The 23677-nt window shown below is 38.7% G+C and overlaps 2 protein-coding genes, 1 long non-coding RNA gene and 1 pseudogene across 3 annotated transcripts in view; 2 read left to right on the plus strand and 2 right to left on the minus strand.

The window, feature by feature from the left end:
• LOC138037984 (uncharacterized) overlaps window positions 1-873 on the minus strand; it is a 5010-nt gene extending 4137 nt beyond the window's left edge. The window contains exon 1 of the mRNA XM_068883808.1: window positions 830-873. The gene's annotated coding sequence lies outside the window, so the exon portion shown is untranslated. The remainder of the gene's footprint in view (window positions 1-829) is intronic.
• A 4190-nt stretch (window positions 874-5063) lies between these two features.
• On the plus strand, window positions 5064-6195 carry LOC138037985 (uncharacterized). Its single transcript, XR_011130161.1, has 3 exons — window positions 5064-5219; window positions 5713-5753; window positions 6062-6195. It is a non-coding gene; the product is annotated as an uncharacterized lncRNA (long non-coding RNA).
• A 10132-nt stretch (window positions 6196-16327) lies between these two features.
• Window positions 16328-17622, plus strand: LOC138037315 (uncharacterized; annotated as a pseudogene).
• A 791-nt stretch (window positions 17623-18413) lies between these two features.
• On the minus strand, window positions 18414-21374 carry LOC138037316 (uncharacterized). The gene is made up of 2 exons (XM_068883265.1): window positions 21295-21374; window positions 18414-18912 (listed from the first exon to the last, which is right to left on the minus strand). Exons 1-2 carry the CDS (start codon window positions 21372-21374, stop codon window positions 18414-18416), a joined length of 579 nt encoding a protein of 192 aa, XP_068739366.1.
• Between the last annotated feature and the right edge of the window lie 2303 nt (window positions 21375-23677).

The following is a 23677-nucleotide window of genomic DNA, read 5'->3' on the forward strand; positions in this document are numbered from 1 at the left end:
GTCGTTTCGATCGAAGACAAGAGTCAGTTCGATCAAAGATTGTAACTATTGCTTGAGTGCATCGAGTTATTAGGGACCTTAAGCAGGCACGTTTCTGAGACGCGAATGGCAACCGGAAGAGAACATTTCGCGTGCCAGGACAGTGGTGTCTCCAAGATTTCTATACTAATCATCTCTAATGGAGAAAAAGATACTTAGCATGTAAATGTGGTTGTGTGAAGACAAGTTAAGAGGGAAAACAGCTCTCTTCCGGTTGCCGTCCGTGTCTCAAAAACACGCGTGCTTAAGCTCCCTATTTTGTTTCCGATCACGAACGCCGACAACGAAAGACCGACAACAAAAGGGATCATCAATTGAAAACCACGGCTAAGGCTCGAGGCTCCACGTCGCGCATATTACAACGCACAATCAATACACAACACAAGAACTTTTATTATTTATATTTATACGCTTGCAAAACTGTAGTTTTATCATCATTTACTCTTCAATCGAACTGACTCTTGTCTTCGATCGAACTGACCTTTGGCTTCGATCAAAACTACCGGTTACCAATTCATGTAAATGTTTGCAGTGTGTTTGTTGACCCCGATACTGAGCTATCTTTGTTCTTCTTCCTTGGAGTGCGATTTTCAAAACAGTAATTATTTGACTTTGTAATCACTTAAATTTAGATGTCAGATGGCCGGTAAACGAATCTAAGAGCACATTCTAAGAGCATGACACACTAGTGTCAATCACAATACACGATCATTCGTTTCTCGAATCAGGAGCTGCTCGAATACATTTTCCATTATCGTCGGTTTAGAGTAAAAAAGGAACAACAACTTACCGAGCACTCGGGATCGCTCTCTTAAGGTCGCTGGAAGAGTTTTCTCTTCGCTGATGATTTAAGATTTGCCATCTCGTTCCTCAGCTGCTGGTTTTCTTTTCGAATTTCCGAAACTTCGACAAGAAGTTTTCTTACAAGATCATCATTTGGAGCAGCTCTTGGGGTTTCCTGGTCGAGCATTCTGGTCTCCTGAATTTCAGCATTCGGTGATATCGACGGCATCATACTTCTTGCTTGATTACAAAGAGGAAGACAGCGTCCCTTCACAAACAACGCTCAGACTAAATCGTCAAATTTCCCGCTTCTCCTCGAGATACGACGCTGCTTGTCACGCTGCTTTACTTGTTGTCAATGACAACAAGGCATTGAGAGCCCGCAATATCATGCGCAAAGTAGCATTTGTGAACGTCTGCGCACATCACGACACATGAAAACTTTTGTCCTTGCTTCACCAGCGGGTTATCGCTGTATTTTTGGCGTTTTTTCAGCTTGTGTTGTCTTGATCGCTAGTTAGTTGTGTTTACGGGAAGAAGGAATGAAGAGGAAAGGTTTGCATAACGATTCAAATCGTAAGAAGAGGCGTCAAAGGTGTAGGCAACGGTGTGGTCATTGTCAACAGTTTCTCAGCAAATCACAGTTTCATGAACATCGTAGACTCTACTTCAATTCAAGTCTTAACCAGTGGAAAACAGTAGAAGATGCGAGCAAATCATCTGTGCCTGAAGATGTTCTAGGATCCAGCTCAAGTGAAAGCGAAGGTGATCACATACGTAATATTAAATACAGTAAAAACTCGCCAGTTTTCAAGGTCAAAATTCTGGGTTTTAATTGTGTGGGAGAAACTTCTGACAAAAAGTTAAGCTTATTGTGTAGTTGTTTTTGGATTTTCACTAGAAATATGTTTTCCATAAAGCTTAAGTGAAGTATGGCCGATTTTACATTAAAATATATTATAAAATAGAAGATAGAAAGGTACTGATGTTCTTCTTGGACATTGAAAAGAAAAATATAGATTTGAGAGTTGGATTACTTGGTCAAAGACATAAATATTGCTACTTGAGCAGAGTTTCATGCTTCGTGTGAAGCAATCCTCAGACAACTGCCAATAATAACGGATACAGGGTCATTCCACAGTATTCCGTCTGTTGTGGAGGGGAAATGTAGAGGCGAAGATCTTGTTATAGCTTAAATAAGAATTTGTCCTTTACTTCTCATAACCTATTGAGGCTTAAGATCATCTACAAAGCTTTACTTGCTGCTGTCCTGCTTTTCTCCAAAATGCATTTCTTAGATTATAGAGCTTAAAAATATGGCCGTTGCGGAGGGGAACAGAAAACTTGGTGTTTTGTTTGTTTTTAGTTTTATTAGCAGATTCTCTGAATTCTGAAATATTATCTAGAGTCTAGTAGGCTGATGCTTTTTCCCAATTTATATTAATTGAAAAGATCACAAGAGGAAACTTAAATAGTTACGGTTTTGACAATGAGGTAGGATTTGAAAACAGCATCTACTGTTGCAGAGGGGAAGTTGCGGAGGGGAAAATTTGTCCAATTTTCAGAAGATCATAAGCAAGACGTTTAAAGAGAGTGATAACATCCACACTTAAATGTTTATACAACAGTTTCACATTTGCTTTCAAATAACTGAAGTTTTTCAACATTTTGCAAAATATTTGCACTGTGTCAGAAACAGTACTGTGATAAAAATTCAAAATCATGTGCATTAGTGATGCATACATGTAACCTTGTTAAGATTAATTGGCACAAAAACACCTTAAGATAATATGTGATCAGAAAAACCTGACTGTGAGTTCATAAGTTCAATAATGACTACTGTTCCTTGAGTATTTTCAACATTAACAGAAAACAACCCTTTAAAAGAAAATCAGTGCCTCTGGATACAACGGAACACTTTTTTAACTTGCTCATGCTCCATAATCTTAAATGGACTGTTGCCAATCAAATGAATGGGTCCATAGAAAACACAGCTGACATGAACATCAGCCACATCATCCCTTGTTGGCCAATTGAATATTTCACCTGCATCAGCACCAAGCCTAACCCTGTGCAGAAATTTGAACTGTGCAAACTGACCCTGAATTTGAATAACCCTGCCAAAGTAGTAACAGCTAACATGGTCAACTGCATAATAATCATCTACTTTCAAGCCATTAGGAGGGATTGGTAATAATGAATTTCTGTGCAGTTCAAGGATCATGTAGAATCTTACATCAGAGATGCTCTGACTGTTGAGAAAAATCATAGGGCTTGTGCTAACAAGACTTCTAGCATACATGCATGCAAAAACACCACAGTCAAAGTCATTTCTTTGGCTCGGGATTTCTCCGGGCTTGTTAGCAAAAAATGACCACTCTTCGATTTTCAGGTTACCATCAACCTCTTTCAGTAACTTGACAATTTTATCGATGGCTTTGTAGACTGTTGGTTTTATAAAGCTTCCCGGCACGCTGTCAAAGACCATCACACGCTGCAGTGGAGGCTGCACCACTAAAAGGAACCAGTGGCGGCTGCTATCAATGTTGCATTTTTACTTTGTGGCTTTTCATATGCAGTTCATATGCAATAAACTTTGAGTGGAAAACTGCTGTTTTATATGAAAACATCATTGGTCAATTAGGTAGAGTTGCATTTAAAGCAACTGGACAGTTGAGTTACTTTATAACTTTTTAGTCAGTGGATGAAATGTGTGACCATTTAAATGAACTGTGCTGAGGAATTTTATTATTTGGTGCCTTGTTTCAAATTTTTCATCTTGGCATTTGCATGATGAAAGAAATATAATTACATGTATTAGCTACAGGTAGTTTCACCAGTTTTGTTGTACTGACTGTCATTTTAATTCAAACACGATTTACCTTATAGATTGCTGAAACACAACCTGGTTGCTGAACTTATGATAGAAAAATGATATCTCTTGTTAATGTAAACATCATAATTTTCAGTGAAATCATTATCAAAAGAGAATTTGCCTCCACAGAATTCCCCTCCGCAACAAAATTTCTCCTCCACAACAAAATTTAATGAATCTCTCCTGGCTATAGTTTAAAATAAATTTTCTTTTCGAACATAATACAACTAACCCTTGACCTAAGAATTAGAAGATTTGAAAACATGAAGTTGACTTTGTCATTTACAAGCGCATCAACAAAACTTTTAGGCTTCAAAACGTTGCGGAAGGGAAAAGAGCATCCAGAAGGCTGTCTGTAGGTGCCATACTGATAGAAATGTAGAGTTTGGCCAGTGTCTAAGTTACTTAGTCTGGAGTAGTTTGTGTCCCAGACCAGTTAACTAAAATTGCTGTTTTCTTTTTTATATTCTACTAACATAAAACTTTCCCCTCTGCAACAGCTGTTATCATTAGTTTACATAATTATGATAATTTATGCATAAACAACAAAATATCCAACAATTCTAGTTGTTTTCAAAACCCTTATTTAACATGTTATCCATTTATCAGAAAATTGAGCAATTTAAGCAAATTTCATTTTAATAATTTCTCATCCAAATTACTGTGGAATGACCCTACATGGAACATATTATACACAATTTGACAATAGTCAGCACAATGCCCTCTGGTGTGAAAATTGTTGAGATGTGATTGGTCGAGTTAAGCAAGCACAGTTTTCAGAAATTTCTTAGAATGTGTACAGGTCAATACTAGCTCATTTCTATTGTTTAGTGTTGACATTTCAGGTTTGCAAATTGTTAAATTACATTTTTTTGTTGACATTTTTTATTGGGTTTTTCCTCTTTGACGTTTCGCCATTTGATGTCATACTTAATGTTCTTATCCTGAGAGAGAGAGAGAGAGAGAGAGAGAGAGAGAGAGAGAGAGAGAGAGAGACTTTATTTTACGAGGGTAACACGTGACAGTAACTAACATTACTGATGAACTTGTGGCCCTCTTAAGGTACAAAATTACAATGTATAAAAACTGCATTAAAAATAGATACTATTTACAATAGAATAAGAAAACAAACATTCCTAGAACTCAATTTATAACTAGACAAATCGATTTAAAATTTAAAATCCTTAAGATTCCATATGTAAAAATGTTGAATGTGCAGGAAATTGTGCAGGATTGCACAATGTTATGACCACTAAAAAAGGTCCTTGTTGAGCCATGAGAATACTTTGCTTAGATCAGTGATAAAATTAAAAATGCTTCATATCGATCATCCGACCACAAGTTTTTGCAACACCTTGAACAAAACTTTCGCTCACTTCTTCCAGAGTTGTAGTAACACACATTCAAGCTTTATGATTTGAGTGATAAATTTTGTGACCAAAATTATTTAATTTTAATTTAGATGAAACTATAGATTCATCCTCTCAGTCAGCTGTACAGGACGTTCCTGGAAGTGATTCAGGTTTGTGTTTATTTGGAAAATGATATGATTGTACATGTATTAATTAAAGAGAAAGAGAAAGAGAAAGAGAGTTTTCGGGTTATGCTGTAATAGGAACTTGGGAATTATTTTCATGGCTTCATTTAGACAAACAGGGTATCTGACAGCATGTGAGAAAGAAATAAAATTGTGTGGCATTTGGGGGCAAATTGTACATGTAACTGACTGAATGAAATTACAACCATGAACAATTGTGGCATTGAGGTAAATGTGTGTAAAATGTAAGATTTAAAGGTTGAGAAATGTTCCTGTCCTTGTGCATAATTGGCACACCCCTGAATTTAAGTAGTCAGATTTTTGGCTAGCCACTAGGTTTGCAAATGAGTTTCCTTGTGTCTATTTTAACTTCCAGTGAACATTTTGGCCACCATACAGTCATGTAAGGTACTTTAACAATGAATTACCTCAGACATGATGAACATAATTATTATTTTCTTTTTCTTACACATCTTAGATGACTACAGTGGATCTGAATCTTACAGTGCTTATTGTCAGGTACAATTGATTTATTTACTTTCCAGTACCCAGTATCATTTTTATGGGAACTTGAATCATATGAACTAGAATTTTTTCAAAACATGGCTTCAAGGCTGCTGCCTAAGAAAATTTTAAAGGGGCCCTCAGAGCTAAATGCTGAGAACTTAGGAGCCCAACATATGAAGTGAAAGGTGTTGCTGTGAAAAATTAAGGCGCCCAGAGCTATTCTTTGGGAGCCCCAGGCTACCGGGCTCCTGTTAGGCAACAGCCTTGGGCTTACTTTTTTCTTAGGGCTTTTCATATATATATATTTTTTGCAATCACAGGGACCAGATGCAGTTGACTCTAGTGAGAGTTCTGAGTCTGAAACTAGCTGTTCTGAAGATCAGAGTACAGATTATTTGGACTCTGAATCAAGTGATGCAGAGGATTACCTACCGTCAGAAGAAGTGGAATTGCCCCAGCCTTCTGTGCATCGTACAAATCAGCAGTGTATACAAGTAATTTTGACCTGGCTGGTGTATTTTATATTAGCTTGGCAATACAAGAACTACATAAGCAACAATGCAATCGAACAGCTGTTGAAATTTGTCCAGCAGTTATTATTTTGTATTGGTCAACTGATTAAAGACCACACAGATTTGTGTTTAGTTCTTGGAACCAATCTTCCAACGAGTCTCTACTCTGCAAGACGGTTTCTGAAAATTGATCGCGACAATTTTCTACAGTATGTGGTTTGCCCAAAGTGCACAAAACTGTACCATATGAATGAAATTGTTGTCAATGATGGACTTCGGAATTTTGCAAAGACCTGTAACAATGTGCCCTTCCCTCGAGCAAGGCGACCAAAAACTTGTGGTGTACAGCTTGCCCAGAAGGTTTTGAGAAATGGGAACACCAAATTTTATGCCTTGAAGACTTACTGTTATAAGAGTATCATTGATTCCCTGGAGACTTTACTGAAGCGCCCTGGACTAGAAGAGCAGTGTGAAAAGTGGAAAACAAGAAAAATAGATGATGACTTGTATGCTGATGTTTACGACGGGAAAGTCTGGAAACAGTTTGGTAATTGGAAAGGCAACAAACCTTTCCTTAACCTTCCTCGATCGTTTGGTCTCATGATGAATGTGGACTGGTTTAAACCTTTCGAACGTCGAAATGACTTTTCTGTCAGGGTTATTTACATGGTTTTGATGAATCTTCCAAGAAGTATCCGGTTTAAGAAAGAAAATGTTATCCTAGTTGGCATCATTCCTGCCCTCAAACAGGAGCCAAAATCTCTAAACCATTTTCTTGAGCCTGCTGTTGATGAACTAAATGCATTGTGGAAAGGAGTTAAGGTAAATACCTATAAAAGTCCATCTACTGCAGTAGAAATTCAGGCAGCAGTGTTGTGCTTTGCTTCAGATATTCCAGCAGCACGGAAATTGTGTGGATTTCTGGGGCATAGTGCAAGGCGAGGCTGCTCTCATTGCAACAAGGAATTTCCAGGTGGCTTTGGAGAGCAGAAGAACTATGGTGGTTTTGATGACCGGGATGAATGGCCAAAGAGATCTTCCCAGCAACACCGAAGAGATGCATACCGAGTGAAGAACTGTAAGTCTGGGAATGCAGCCGAGAAACTCGCAAGCCAGCTAGGAGTCAGATACACTGTTTTGCTTGAACTCCCATATTATACCAGTATTGAGATGTGCGTGATTGACCCAATGCATAACTTGTTTCTTGGAACAGCGAAGAGGGTCTTTTCTAAATGGATTGAGGAGGAAATAATCACAAAAGCAGGTTTGGAGAAACTTCAAGAAAGGATAGAGGACATTTCCTCATTATCAGATATTGGAAGACTTCCCGGAAACATTAAATCAAATTACGGTGGGTACACTGCTGCTCAATGGAAGAATTTTGTCCTTCTGTTCTCAATGTATGCTCTGAAGGATGTACTCCCAAATCAACATCTGCATTACTGGCAATCTTTTGTTTTAGCTTGCCGTCTTCTTTGCAAGCCCTGCATTACAAAAACAGACCTGATGGTTTCAGATTGTAAACTAATGCATTTCCTCAAAGAGTATGAAAAGATTAATGGTGAATTAGCTATAACACCAAATATGCATCTTCACTTGCACCTTAAAGAGTGTGTAGAGAACTATGGTAGTATTTATGGATTCTGGCTTTTTAGCTTTGAACGTTACAATGGTATTTTGGGCTCTTACCACACCAACAATAAGACTATAGAAGTACAAATCATGCGTAAGTTTATGACGTCTGGAATTCTGGCCAATATGCAGTATAATCTCCCAGAAGATTACAAAGACTTTTTTCTCTTGAACTGCAAATCACAAATTGACTCCAGAGGGACTTTTGGAGAGACACTTGTAAAGTCGCAGCTTATGATGGCCTCATGTGGTCCCTTACATGGAAAGGAATCTGTATGGGCAGACTTGACATCTGTTCGTTTCGATAGCTCTTACAAACTGGCAAGTCTTGACCGAGATGAACTGAATACACTGCGTTCTGTGTATGTCACGATGTATCCAAAAGTTGCAGAGGCATCATTGGCTCTTGCTACCATGTACAAGAAATACAAGTCTTTGTCAGTGGGTGGTGAAAGGTATGGTTCCACAGCTGGCTCTAGACTTTGTCCCTATGCTCGCATTATTGCATCATGGTGTGGTGACAACGGAGTCATTAACCTTGGGATTATGCGACCTGGAATTGTTCGTTATTTTATGGTTCACAGTGTGGAAATCAAGGGAAAGCAGAATATTCACACTTTTGCAGTTGTGAACTGGTTAAAGTCCTCAGAACAGGACCTTGGCTTTGGAAATCCTCTCTCTGTCTGGCTTCCAGACAACATTGAGCATGGTGGACCAGCGGTTTTTTTGCCTGTTCAGAGGATTCATTCCAAGTTCTTATTTGTTGATAAGCTTTATTCTGGACAGAGATATTTAATTTGTTCTCCTATTAGTAGGAGAATATTGCTTTAAAGGGGCAGTGTCACAAGGATTTTGCTGTTTTGGGTCAATTCTGTGCTAAAATCATTACACTGAGGCTTTACTCTTAAACAAAATGCTTCTGTAAAGCTACGATGAAGATATCAAATGAATTTTATCTGGGAGAGCTAGCCATAATAAATTTCTTGAGGATTTTTTGAAGACATAGCATCAAAACTTGAAAAAATTGGCCAATGTTTTCAAGTTTCAATCCATTTCCATCCTTGCCATCCGTAACGACAGGCGAAAAGACACCTTCTAGTTGCCAAATAGTGTGACACTGCCCCTTTAAGTTAGTTAGGGGGAACCAGCAGCCACCTATTTTGTCAAGCCATAGCTTCTGTTCTCCTCTTCCATTTGCAGTTGATTTAGTTAGTATTTACATGTAAGATAAATTTAGTAAACGCACATGTGGTTACTTAAAATAGGTTGCTGCTTGTGGAGTTCAATAAATCCTGCCTATTTTATTTTAGTTTTTTTTTTGTATTTGTATAGGTGCAGGTGTATAAATGGTTTACATTACTAGTGATGTTTCAACCATTACTAGCTTAAGATGAGCGATGGATTTGGACTATTTTGAAATATTTTGAAAGGTTTTCTTTTTAGTCAAATGCCCCACAGAAACCAAGGAGGTATCTGTTTTTAGTGTTAGGCTCAGATTTGTGGAACACAATGATGACATTTAATTTATTTACATTGATGACTAGCTTTCCTATACACATATTTGGGCTTTTGATTTTACCAACAAACTTAAAGTGCCCCTAACCCCGAAATATTTTTGTAGCTAAAATGAATCTTTGCACCTGTTCGAGACGCATTGCGGCCACGTTTTCCTTTTTCTAGCAAATCCTGCCAATTTATAGGGTTCGAAAGTTGCAAAAATCCAAGCATCTTTTGTTCACGACCGAGTCAGAAGGGGAGTGGGTCTATTCCTGATTTGTAGTCACATACTGATTTACATTACATCAACTCTTCGTAAACATGCATGCAAAGTAGATTGTGACGTCAAATCAGGAATAGACCCACTCCCCTTCTGACTCGGTTGTGAACAAAAGATGCTTGGGTTTTCGCCTTGCTTTAGTCTTCCTTGTTTTGTATATTTCCAAACAACTTAAGTTTTAAAAAAATAAGTTTTTTGTTGAAGTGATCAAAAAAAGAAACTGTTTAAGGGATTGGAGTTGTCCTCTTTAATAAAGACTGTGCAATGACCCACGATTCAACCATTACAAATGATCCAAGTAGCTAAATAATCTGTACTAGTACAATTAGCCAATAATTAGTCCATCTAGCTTGAATAATGAGTGAACATGGCTAAAATAAACTGGCTTGAATGGTCCAGCTGGCTAGAATGATCTAATTGGCTAGAAAAATCCAACTGGCTGTCTAATTTGGGCCAACCAGATCAAATGATACAACTGTCTCATTTGGCTCAATTGGATCTAATGACACAACTGTCTCATTTGGCCCAATTGGATCTTGTGACACAACTGTCTCAGTTGGCTCAACTTGATCAAATCATACTGTCTCATTTGCCCTAACTAGCTCAAATCACAAAAATGTCTCATTTGGCCTAACCGGCTCAATTCACACAACTACCGTCTCATTTTGGCGCAAATCACACAACTGTCTCATTTTGCTCAACTGGATTAAATGACAAAATGTGCCATTTGGCCCAACCAGCTCAAATCACGCAACTGTGTCATTTGGCCTAACCAACTCAAACCACATGCACACGTACAGCTGTCTTATTTGGCCCAACCAGCTCGGATCACACGAATGTCTCATTTGGTATAACCACCTCAAATTAACACAAATGTCTCATTTGGCCCAGACTCCTCATACCACATTATATTTGTCATTTTACGAAGTGTGAGGTGAGGTACTTCCTGCAGCTGCAGCTGTAGTTCGTCCCTACTGGTTAAAAGGTTAAGATCAATTATTGTTAAAAGAACCATCTCCCGTTTGTGTTTTGCCAGAGATGTAGAAAACAACTGCAAATCCGTTTGCAGAAACATGACGGAAACGAACAACGGCGGAAATCTGCAGGCTTAAAAATGACGGAAACGTGACGGAATCACGTAGACTTGAATTTTCACGTTTCCACAAGACGTAAACATAACAGAAACATGGAGTTGCATGTTTCCGCCACGTTTCAGAAATACGGAAACATGTGATTTCGTCCTGTGTTCATCCCTGGCCATTCACATCCAAAAAAATACAACCAATAATTTTAGTTGGAAGTGTAAAAACTAGGTATTTAGTTTTTCGCCATCACTGGTAAAAATAACTATTTAACATATTTTGCTGCATGAACTTGTGTTAAGCTTACTAAAATTATCAAAACTAACTTATAGGAAAGTATTATTTTCACAAGATTACTCCCGGTTTTGCTTACCTTGCCCTGCCGGCTTTTCTTCCCTCAGTCCTTTCTTTTTTTTTCACGCAAAATAAGGGGGGAAGGGCCACTGGTCTGATCTGGCACTCATTTGTTTGTTCATTAATGAATGTACAACATGCTGGGTCACAAGGTATCACATGACAAAACACAGTATCACAAAGTAACACAAGGTATCACAAGGCATCACACAGTATCCCAAAAAAAAGAATCGGAAAAAGTGACTGTGCCTGCATGGGCAAACCCTGATGAATGAATATTGGTGTTGAAAATCGAGAGCAGTCGGAGTTCAGCTTGTGGTTTTCGACTACTTATCCCATGGCAATTGCAAGCAATAAGAATAAGCTAATAATGTTATTGATTGGTATCGATTGGATTTTCTATGATCGATTATCAGCGATTGATAACGCCGGTTATGAATGTAGTCATTTCTCGCCGAAATTTAAAGGTTCAGATTCCCTAATTTTGCACTGCATATCAGCTACCGCGCATACCATTGCGGCCTTAAAGGTTCCAGTGAATAGACCTTGTCACGGTTTTCCACGCCATCTTGACGAGTGGGCAAACGTGTGAGAATTTACAGTGTTTGTATGACTAGGTAAAACACTCAGAATAACAGTCATACGGCAAACATGAGGACGGTGACCTTATATCTTTATTGCAGTTTTTGACTGTACTATATGTAAAAAAAAAAAACTGGATTGTACATCATTTTCAAATGAATTACCTTAATGAAAACTTGTTACCTCCTTTCTCGATCTGGACCTACAATACTAAACATATTTAGTTGGAACACTTAGTGAATGGTCCTGAATCATCATGTTACAAGATCGTAGCTTATACCACATCCCCCTTACCCCAATTCAATGTTGTGTGAAAATCGTTCGGGTGACTGCTAGTATTTGTGAAAATCAACATTGGAGTAGGGGGCAAACGGGGATGGGTGTTCCAACAAATGTGACGATAGGATAAATTTGTTTTATTCCAAACTATTCTGAATTTCAGTAGAATTATGGCTAAAATTGGTGAAAAGACATGGATCAAAAGTTCGCCCTGTGATCCTTTGCCATCTGCTGCCCAACCTTCTCTCAGATATGCTTCTTAGACTTCTTATGATGTGGCTGTTCTGTTCCTAGCGCTAGCATTATCAAGTGATGTAACAAATTTAAACAAAATACATTAAATGCACAGACCCATGACCACAATGTTTCTCTATTGTTGTTATGCGTTTGTCCAAAAAGGCTGAAGCTCACAAATTAACAAATTTGGTTTTTTGACACTTAAGAGCAACTCTCTGTAAGGACTGTGTGACATCGTAAAAATATGGCACAAAGTCAAAAAATTGACCCCAGTCATTTTTTGTCCAGAGAAACGTGTCCTAAGAAACGTGATATAACTTTTAAGTTCTGGATTTTCTTTAATTTCGAGAAATACTCGAAAAACTCCAGGCGGCTCCGTGGCGAGCAAGTCAATATTCAATTTTACCACAATTGCTTGTAATCTCGCAATCTGATTGGCTAATTTGCCGTTGCGATAAGAGTCTAGACAACGCTGCTCGCATCAGTTTGTCACGCAATGTAATAGCCAATCAGGAACGCTCATTTTGGGGAATAAACCAATCGTATTGCGAGAAAGTTATAGACAACGCTTGCTCCTTCTTTGAGTTATGATTTTGGTCACGCTCTGAAATAAAAACTTTCTTTGGCGTTGAATATTGTGGTAAAAAACAAATCGAAAGTGGTTCAGTATCGTTGTTGATAAGAGTACAGACAACGCTGAACGACTTTCGATTTGTTAATTACCCAATGCCAACAAGACTCTGGCAGCTGTCTAACACAAGTGAGTGAAACCTTGTGAAAATTTGGCAATTCTTGTTACTGCTGTATTAGCAGCTTAACTTGCAATATAAATGTTCTGAAGCAATGTTTCAGATCAATGGACAGTTAAGTTTACTTTCAAGATTGCTGCCACAAGAAATGATACATGCGTCATTCAACCATCCGTTTCCTATTAAAGAAAATTTTTTCTTTAAAAAAAATTATATCAGTGAAGTGCCATGGTGTAATTAACAGATTCCTGCATTTCTAGAAATCGTAGCTTTTAATCAGAAACGCAGCAGAAAATAAACAAGAATAAAGTGATTCACAGCAAATGTTTTGTCATGCAATTTTACATTCCATAATTTGTCTGGCCATGTGACGCAGGTTCTATGTTTGTCGCAACGTTTTTGTTACTTTGAGGGTACATTGTAATATTACTTTACTTAATTGAAGCTTTCGTGAGGAATAAACACATCTCATAAAATCCATTTTGTCCTGAACGTTTGATCAGTTTTCATCCTTGCTTGCGCACTTCTCTCGCTTGCATTACCAGATGTGTCGCTGCCAAGGGAAGTTCGTGGCCTGGGCGATTAATGGAAAGGAGACCAAAATCAGCGGCAGACAGCAAGTCACCTACCGTGTTTTACTTCTCAGTTAGATTCGATACTTAAACAAAAGCAAAGAGCACACCCTCTCACTGACATCATGTGTGATTAAGGTAGTTTGAATGAAGTAATTATATTACGTTAGTATACATAAAATGCCTGCCGTGTGTACAGTTGACGTCAAAGCCTGCCTTTTAGATGGGAAACAGATAGAAAACAATCAGCAGCCCAAACAACGTGTAGCTAAAAAAGCGAGGACAGGGTAAAAACCAGTTGGAGAAAGTGCTAAGAAATGCGAGCATGTCCTCCAATACAAACGCTCCAGTGACAAGGAATGAGCTACAGGAGGCATCTTATCAGGATATGAAAAAACGTAAGTGAACATAGTTGATGTACTGTTTACTTCCATCCTCTACTCCCACAGAAAAAAAAACTTATCCATGCGGCAGTTCTACGAAAGAAACACTTTGCAGAAGAATATATAGTCTACAAGTGTATTTGAAGCTATCTGTTGCACTCGTATACTAAACTAAAGCATTGTTTTAATGTGCAATATTGTTTGTTCCATAGGCGTGGAAGAGAATTTTCCCGGGTGCATCCTGCAAAATGAGATGAGTATAATGTGTGGCAAGTGCAAAACAGTGGTAAACCTAAAACGTATCTACTACGACAATTACTTTGAGAAAAGTAAGTTAAGTCAACGTCAATTCCATTGATTCAGTTGATTTTCCGTTACTGCAAAAAGATCCACATACTAGCCCATATATTAGAAATTTTCGTTATTTCCATAAGATGCAATAACCGAGAGTTCCTCATTTATCTTAGCTTTGAGAGCATTTTTGAGAATGGCCTGCAGTCAAGGCAGCGATGTCGTTCCACTTATCTCAAACGACGCCCTCAGACTGATGCCTGTCTGCTTGGCCAAACATGGATTTGCAATAAAGCCACGACTCCAAGTTTACCAAAATACCATACTAATTGTAGGTGGACGAGAGCATTATTCATTAGATTATGTAAAGCAAAACCCAGAAGATTCCCCATGACTATTTCTTCGACAAATTTGTCAAAAAAGTAGAAATCATGGGTGTAACCTCTCTTGACAACCAGGCAACTTTGATAATCAGCAATGATTTCGTAGGATCAGGAGGCAATGGCAATCCCACACTGCAAATTCACCCTAAGTGACTGCGAGAGCTCCAGCAGTGTTTGCATTGTCTGCAAGGTACTTCTAACCTTCTGACAAAAGAAGAGTGGACAACCACCGAATGCCCCTACTAAACGTGTCTGCAAAGAAAAGGGGTTCCCACACTGGCGCCCAGTGTTAAGAAGGTGTGATTGCTGCCTGGAGAAAGGTATCCAATGCACTAGGGCTGTGTGTCTCAATATTACCACTGACTGTCAGTCGATGTTTAAAGTTTAATGTGTTAAAGTCGACTGTCAGTCGATGTTTTTAAGCAACCCGTGAACTCCTGCAAGACAACCAAAGCAATCAAACCACTGATTCATACAGTAATGTGGCAGTGCCCAATCCTGACATAGCTCATGCAGCAAAGAATGTGCACAGGTTGCATTGTAACTGGTTCATGTTCATCGAGAGCGCGAGATTCAGCCTCGTGATGCTACGCACAGCACAGAACTCATCATCAAAAGATGTGAACGTTGTTCTGACGGACGTGGCTTTGAGGGGCCAAGATCAAATGGATAGGAGCTACGTTGCAGATGGTTTTGCTACGAATGGAATATCTCGTCCATACTGTAGTCCCGGAAATGTTCTGGAAGGAATATGGCCTTACCAAACCTGGAGTTTTACTCCATCCAATCTCAGTTTGCTGTGGTGCATTTGGTTCACTTTATGTTGTGGACTACACCCTTGGATCCCTTTTTCAAGTCAGGCTTCACAACCCTGCAGACATCCAAGTCCTAGCCAGGGACATTTTAAATCCGACATGTGTCATCTTTGTAGCGGAAGAAGATAGTCTGTCATATTTGGACGTCGGCAACGTTGTGAAATTACATCCCAAAGCACTGAAGAAGCCTCAGCTACAAGAAGAGCTCTGCAAACGCGGCCTGCTTGGCCAAGACAAGAGAGTTTCCGTCGCTCAAATGAGGTCAATGCTTTCTGACTGGATTATGGAGAACACTCCTGCATCTCCAAAAAGTAATGGATTAATTTCACTTCTAGACGATCTCAGTCCTTTGGCCTTCTGTTGCAACAAAGACCAAACCATCCTTTTCGTTTCGCAGCGCAACAGTCTGACAATCCTGAAAGTTGCCATTAGCTGCAATGGTACAGTACTGAAGGCGGACTCCAAATCTTTCATTACGTTATCGTGAAAGGCATGCTGTACAGGCCTGGCCTACAAACAAGGAGACATCTTGGTTGCTAACTCGGAGAACGATGGTAGACACAGCAACGTGTGTGAAGGTCATTCATATTGCTACAGGCGTCTGTAGTAGAGCGTACAGTCTTGCTGTCAGTGATGCTGGTGATGTCTTTTTCACGGATGTCGTACAAGGCAATACAGCAGAATACACCATTAGATCAGAAGGAGAAACACCTCACGATGGTTGCGATAAGACAGTGGCATTTCTTTATATCTCACTGACACAGGAGCTGGAGCACTAAAGCTTATAGGGACCTTAAGCAACGACGACGAATTGGACGACGACGATGAGTAGAGTTGCTGAGGGACTAGGCCGCGGACGTCGTTCACGGCGGGAAAACTAAAATGTTAAGCACGCACTTGAACGTGGACGAGGACATGTAAACAAAACATTGCTCATTTATCGTGAAAATCGAGAAACAGTCCAATAATTTTATCATGTCTTCTTTTCACGAGGTCCAAGAGCAACTTCTTTTGAGTTATGAGGTCGGTATTCTAGATGAAGATGAGTTTTTGCTACTACACGAGCAATTTATGCCGAAAAATCCCAATTTCTCGTACAAGGAAAACGAGAGGTTTTCCCTCGATGAGATGAACGATGCCGAGTGCTTGGCAGAGTTTAGATTTAGAAAGCACGACTTGCAAAAATTCTCTCAGAGGTTCTTCAAATACCTGATAGCTTCAGATGCTATCAAAGAAGTGTTGTTGACGGAATGGAAGGTCTCTGCATTCTTCTTAGGAGATTAAGTTATCCCTGCAGATACAGTGACATGATTTCTCGATTCGGACTGCCAATACCAGTTCTCAGTATGGTCAGTAATGACGTCTTGGATTTTATATATAACACTCACAGACATCGCATAACACAGTGGAACCACAATGTACTTAATCCAGCTGCATTACAGATTTACAGTAACGTTATTTCCGGCAAAGGAGCTGCTTTACATAATTGTTTTGGGTTCGTTGGTGGGACCGTTCGACCCGTATGCAGACCAGGAGAGCACCAAAAAGTCATCTACAACAGCCATAAGAGGGTTCACGCTCTAAAATTCCAGTGTGTGGCTCTACCCAATGGTTTAATTGGTAACCTATTTGGTCCAGTGGGTAAGTTTTGCGGGGAGTGTTTGTACAAAGAGAGAGTGGGCGATTTCATTTTCACTATGTTTTTAACAAGAAATATTGGAAGAGTGTCCGGGGTAAAGAGTGAGAGGCTCATGTGACAAACCTGTACAAGAAGCATTTTTAGTTCCTTACGAATTTTTTACTTCCTTCTACTGTTTCAGAGGGTCGTAAACACGATGCTGGAATGCTAGCTGATTCAGGACTTCTTCAAGACCTGCAACGCTTTGCAAATTCACCAGCTGGCAATCCATTTTGCTTGTACGGCGATCCGGCATACCCTCATAGAATTTACTTACAGACGCCATTCCGAAATAGAGCCCTTACTGCCCCAATGATTGCTTTCAACCAGTCTATGAGTACAGTGCGGGAGTCCGTAGAATGGCTGTTTAATGACATTGTAAATTATTTTAAGTTTATGGATTTTAAAAACAATCTAAAAAATAGTTTGAGTAGTGTAGGAAAGATGTATGTCGTTTGTGCAATTCTCAGGAATGCTCTTACATGCCTATATCCAAATCAGACATCACAATACTTTAACTTAGATCCGCCAACACTACAAGATTACTTTGTTTGAAAGTAATTCAAATAATATACCGGTAATCAAAGAGGAATGACATGTCAGTGCAATAATGAAACTTTCATGTGAATAGCAATGCATTGTTTCTTGAGTGCTTTTTTCTTTCAGGGTGTATCAAGCGAGGGCAGGTTAATTTGATACAGGAGTGTATTAATAAATGACAAACTGCTTTATAAGATTGTTTTGTTTAAACTTGAGTTCCAGCCAAGAGGCACAACATCTGGAATGCATTAACTGGTGACAGGAGCCTGCTGGCGAATGTTCCGATCATACCACAAAATTAGGAGTTAGTTATTTACCAGAGGAAGGGGAGGGGAAGAGGAAAAATGTTGCCCCACCCCTTTCTGATACATTTTTTCATATTTTCTGACCCTCCCACCTTTGACAGATAACCCCTCAATTCCAACCGATACAGGAGGCTTCATTTTGTAGCCAGTCAGGCAAGATGGGCATACACTGTACCATAAAATAAACTTGAAACTTTGAAACACAAAGCTTAAATTTAATAACGATGAAATGTTGTAGCTTCAAATACAAGATGTACAGAAATGCACATAAAATACCCTTAAAACTTTGAAACATGAATCTTAAATTTAATCAATTTAAGGTTTTGCAACAACACTAATCAATTAGAACTTTGCAGTCTCACAATGTACCTTCAAACACAAACAGTGCATTATTGCATGTCTGGAAAATATGCATGCTGCTTCAGCACTTTTTCACGGTAAAACTTTCAGTAACAACAACATTGGAAAAACCAACAGTTGGATGGATAAAATAGCGGATACTTAACTGTTCTTATTTTGGCTTTTTGCAAGCAAACAAAGCATAATCTGAGTCTGCTGCTGCTGTTGTGCTAGCATTTTCATCATATCCTCCTTTTGACTCAGCTCCTTTCGTCTCAACTCCAAATCCTCCTTTCTCAGCACACTCTCTCTTTCTGACTTTTCTTTCAGAAATTGCACCACTTCCAACGTCGATCTTCTTCCTTTCTTTGCCGTCTGGGCTTTTTCATCTTGTTTCTCAGCATTCCTTTTCTTGGTTTCACCCAAACGCTCAACTGCTCGGTTGCGGTGCTCCTCCACTGCTGCCTTTTCAGTTTTCTTGTTATCATCTTGCAGGCTTCTCGCACCGGTGGCCGTTTTCTCTTTTTCTATGATTTCTTCTAACGCTTTGTCTAGCTTTGTTTCCTGAAGTCTATCCCAGAGGCAGCTTCCTCCATTCTCATTTTCGCTTTGTACTTTTGTTGAAGTAATGTCAACCTGTCTCTGACACTTCTCTTTGATACTTTAAACGTAGGATGCTCAGAGGCATTTAAATTGTTTGCTATTTCGTTCCATGAATCTCCTCTTTCCTTACTACGGTAAGGATGTTTCCAAGGTTCAACAACTAAAACTTCTTTGCAAAGATTCAAGTCATGAAGTTCTGTCCACTCCATTCTAAGGAAATTCACATCAAAATATAAGTTAATTTTTCGGAAAATTAGTCTCTAAAATGACCTCAACGGCATGAAAATTTTTTGCTCAAGTTAAAACAATTGTAAAAGATTGCATATAGGTAAATAAAACAAAACAAGTAATCACTTTGTTAGTTCTTCTTAACTTGAATGTTTTGCTGACAAGATGCAAAATCCTAGTAAGATTCAATATTGTACAAAGATTAGAAGCTAAGGAATATCTAGCTTTCATTTCAAACGCCAAACATAAATTGCCTTCCTAAACAAGATGAAAATACATAAATTTATACTCACGTTCTCGCGACGTTTGGCCTGGACGGCAAAGATGGCGTTTTCATGTTCTGAACTTCATGTGGACGACGAGTGAAGCATGCGCAGTAGGGCGCTAAGCGGTATTTTCACTTCCGGTCGTCAACCTTGCTTAAGGTCCCTTATATCTCCCACTAGGCCAATTGCTAATTTCCTAATGGATGTGCGACTTTTGTATACATCGCATGGTATCCATTCTCTATCAGCATCTTTGACAAGTGCGACACCTCTCCTGGACGATGCAACAAGTTATTTCGAAACAGCAGTAGAAGAGGCGAAGTTGAATGCAGGAAGCAGTAAAACTGTTGAAGGACCGCACGGGGTGCCCACCTAGAGGCCCTTCGCTGTACAGAAAGAGTTAAAATTAATTTAACTCTTTGACATCCAACAGCTTCCAGGAATTGGATTCTATTCTTTTTCATCCAAAGTTGTTTATGAGCATCTAATCCGTTGCGGTTTGTCATTATATTTTTCCATACCCTGCTGTGTATAGTAGGAAATATTTTGATATAGTGACAGGAATTCAGGATCATTCGATGCCTTAATTCCATCTGTCATCACTACCCTTTCCCAGAGAAGGGAGGAAGCTTGCACAAATTTTATCAAGCGTGACTGACTGTCGTATCCTGTACTCAAGCCATTAATTTCTTGTGTGTCAATTGACAGGCCATACTGCCTCCGTTCAGGCGAATGTGTTCCGGTGCGCTTTGTCTCTAAGACAAAGCAGGTCGCAGATTTCTGCACCATTAAGTATCAAGAACAGTTGTAAACCTCTTCTTCTCTGTTATTTTTTCTCTGTTATTTAGTGCTTTTAATCATATTTATATAATTATCTTTTTGACTGTCTTTGTATTGTATGTCTCTTATTGTCACTGACCATCCTTGTAATTCAGCCTTTAGGCTGTGAGAGGGATATCAATAAACTATTATTATTGTTATTATTATTATTATTATTATTATTATTATTATTATTGTAACATGAAAGTACAGTGCATGCATATAGGAAGTGACATCTTTTGTTTGATAAATTTTAAGTAAATGCTCAAAGCAGGACTTGACCTTGCTATCCTGTACTCAAGCCATTAATTTCTTGTGTGTCAATTGACAGGCCATACTGCCTCCGTTCAGGCGAATGTGTTCCGGTGCGCTTTGTCCCTAAGACAAAGCAGGTCGCAGATTTCTGCACCATTAAGTATCAAGAACAGTTGTAAACCTCTTCTTCTCTGTTATTTTTTCTCTGTTATTTAGTGCTTTTAATCATATTTATATAATTATCTTTTTGACTGTCTTTGTATTGTATGTCTCTTATTGTCACTGACCATCCTTGTAATTCAGCCTTTAGGCTGTGAGAGGGATATCAATAAACTATTATTATTGTTATTATTATTATTATTATTATTATTATTATAACATGAAAGTACAGTGCATGCATATAGGAAGTGACATCTTTTGTTTGATAAATTTTAAGTAAATGCTCAAAGCAGGACTTGACCTTGCTATCCTGTACTCAAGCCATTAATTTCTTGTGTGTCAATTGACAGGCCATACTGCCTCCGTTCAGGCGAATGTGTTCCGGTGCGCTTTGTCCCTAAGACAAAGCAGGTCGCAGATTTCTGCACCATTAAGTATCAAGAACAGTTGTAAACCTCTTCTTCTCTGTTATTTTTTCTCTGTTATTTAGTGCTTTTAATCATATTTATATAATTATCTTTTTGACTGTCTTTGTATTGTATGTCTCTTATTGTCACTGACCATCCTTGTAATTCAGCCTTTAGGCTGTGAGAGGGATATCAATAAACTATTATTATTAGTATTATTATTATTATTATTATTATTATTATTATAACATGAAAGTACAGGAAGTGACATCTTTTGTTTGATAAATTTTAAGTAAATGCTCAAACCAGGACTTGACCTTGCTTTTGAGATTACAAATATCTTCCTCTGATGTGAAATCCAGCTTCAAATCTCCAAAGACATCCATATATTGTTTCCAGATATGTTCGATAATTTTACTGTTAGTGCGTCCAGGAAGGAGAGAACAAATGTTTATATTCCGAAATAACTTTAGTTTCTCGTGGCCAGTAAGGTAATGTCGCGATTGATTGATAGGACAAACATACGTGTCCTATTAAAACTTGAGTATCCCTATACTCAAGTTTTTTAATATCTTTGCTTATTCGAAAATTAAATGATATACCAATGTTTTTGAGAAAGTCTTCATAAGTGGCCATGTGTTTATATCTGTCTTTTGTGAATGCATCAAAGGTTCTTTTTTCTCAATTGAGTCACCCCTTTTCAGTTCCCTGATTAAAAAGGTTCCTAATGCAAAAGCATACTCGAAAATATGATGAAAAGCATGTGAACATCTGCCGGGAGAGCTCCTCATCTAACTAACCACTGCATCCGAGCTACATCAGTTACAGTGCTCTAAGATCACAACATTGAAGCCAGGCACTGGACACAAATCAGGCAACTCCATTGAATCTTACTGTTCCAGGGCTTCCTTTCAGCAGAAAGAGAACATGTCTAACATAGAGTGTCTCTGGTGACTACGCAGAACCACAAGGTCTTGTACTCAAGGGTGCTTCAACATCGAAAGAGCTTACTGGAACAAGCACTATTTCTGTGGCTCCACAGGATCAACAGTCAACATTGAAAATGCAAATGCCACAGTCTTTCAGCTTTCATGGCTGCTCTGTTTCCATTGTAAACAGTAACTACATGCATTAGATTTTTTTCTGAGGTTTATCACATTTCTAGACTTGTCGGATTGTAAATTGCAAAAGAGGGCAATGTGTGTTGATGGAAAATATACTTAGCACAATTTATTAAATTAGGTAAGCATTTTAATTCATTGGGTAATCTTCAGTAAAGATGATGTCCAGAGAAGTGCAAGCTAATGAGATATAATGCACATCATGAAGTGTGGGTGTTCAAACCAAAGAACCTTCTTTTGAGGAAAGATAGGTAACAACACTATTCTCTTGTCTAAACTCCATACATTTTTGTTGTATTAGTTTTAAAAATCTGTTGAAAGGTAATCATTTTTTTAACTCTCGCAACCTTTTTCTTGAGGATGTATTGATGTTGTGAGAAATTTAATATTGAACACCCTTTGATTTTTGTGCATTAAACTCAGGATGTCAGCTGCAGTCTTCTGCCCATTTAGGGCCATATCCATTAAGCTAGTTCTGAATTCTAATAATAACAAACTGACCAATGCATGCAGGTACTTCTCTGGAAATTTCATTTGTACCCGGAGGAAATAAATTTTGAGTACTGACTGGAGCTGATTCCTGGAAGCCTCTTACTTGCTCACTCTCCTTCTCTCTTCTCTTTCTTTCATTTTGCTCTTTCCACGTCTCCTCAATGTCAAACTCTGTTAAAAGAAATTCGTCAACAAATTTGCCCAGGTAGCTCCCCAGGAATTTCCAATGTTCATGTAGGATGTAGGATATGTTGGTGTTGAACATATCCTACAAAAAGATTGGCATAGCTAGGTCCCATTCTTGTGCCCATCGCTACACCATTAATTTGTTTGTAATAGTTGCCGGCGAATGAAAAACAGTTACGCGTTAAAACTAGTTCGGCAAGGCCGAGGAGCGTTTCCGAGCTAGGTCCTTTGACAGTGCGTTGATCGAAAAAGTGTTTAAGTGCTTGAAGACCTCCGCTATTAGGAATGATTGTGTATAGAGATGTAATGTCCATGGTGAAAATAAGTTTGTTTTGGCCGGAGAAATCATAATCCTGTCTAAATAGCTAGAAATGAGGGCAACTACAGGCAGAAACGATAGGGCGACCTGGGTTGTTGGGTTTGTGAATTTTAGGCAAGAAGTAAATGCACGAAGTTCTAGGGGTGTTGATGATGAGATTAGTGGCAGTGTCCGGTAATTATTGATTAACTATAAGATTTTGAATGGTGTCTTTGACAATGTTTTGATTTTCGGAAGTGAGATCTTTAGGGATTTGGGCATAAAACGAGGTATCCGAAAGTTGCGCAAAGCTTCTTTTTGGTAAAGGTCAGACCGCCAAACAACTACCGCGCCGCCTTTGTCGGCCGATTTGACAACTATGTCGTTGCGTTTACTAAGATTTTTAAGCGCCGCCCACTCTTCCAAGGAAAGGTTGGAAAATTTAGTGTTGCAATTGAATTTAAGTTTGTGAATGTCGTGACAGCATTTTTTGGTGAAAAAATCTAAAAAGGCAAATTGTCCCTCTGGGGGAGTCCATTTGGATTTGCGAACTAGAAGTGTTTGAAAAATATCTTTATTAGAAGTGTCCGAA

Source organism: Montipora capricornis, chromosome 2 (genome assembly GCF_036669925.1).
Source record: "Montipora capricornis isolate CH-2021 chromosome 2, ASM3666992v2, whole genome shotgun sequence".
NCBI lineage: Eukaryota > Metazoa > Cnidaria > Anthozoa > Scleractinia > Acroporidae > Montipora > Montipora capricornis.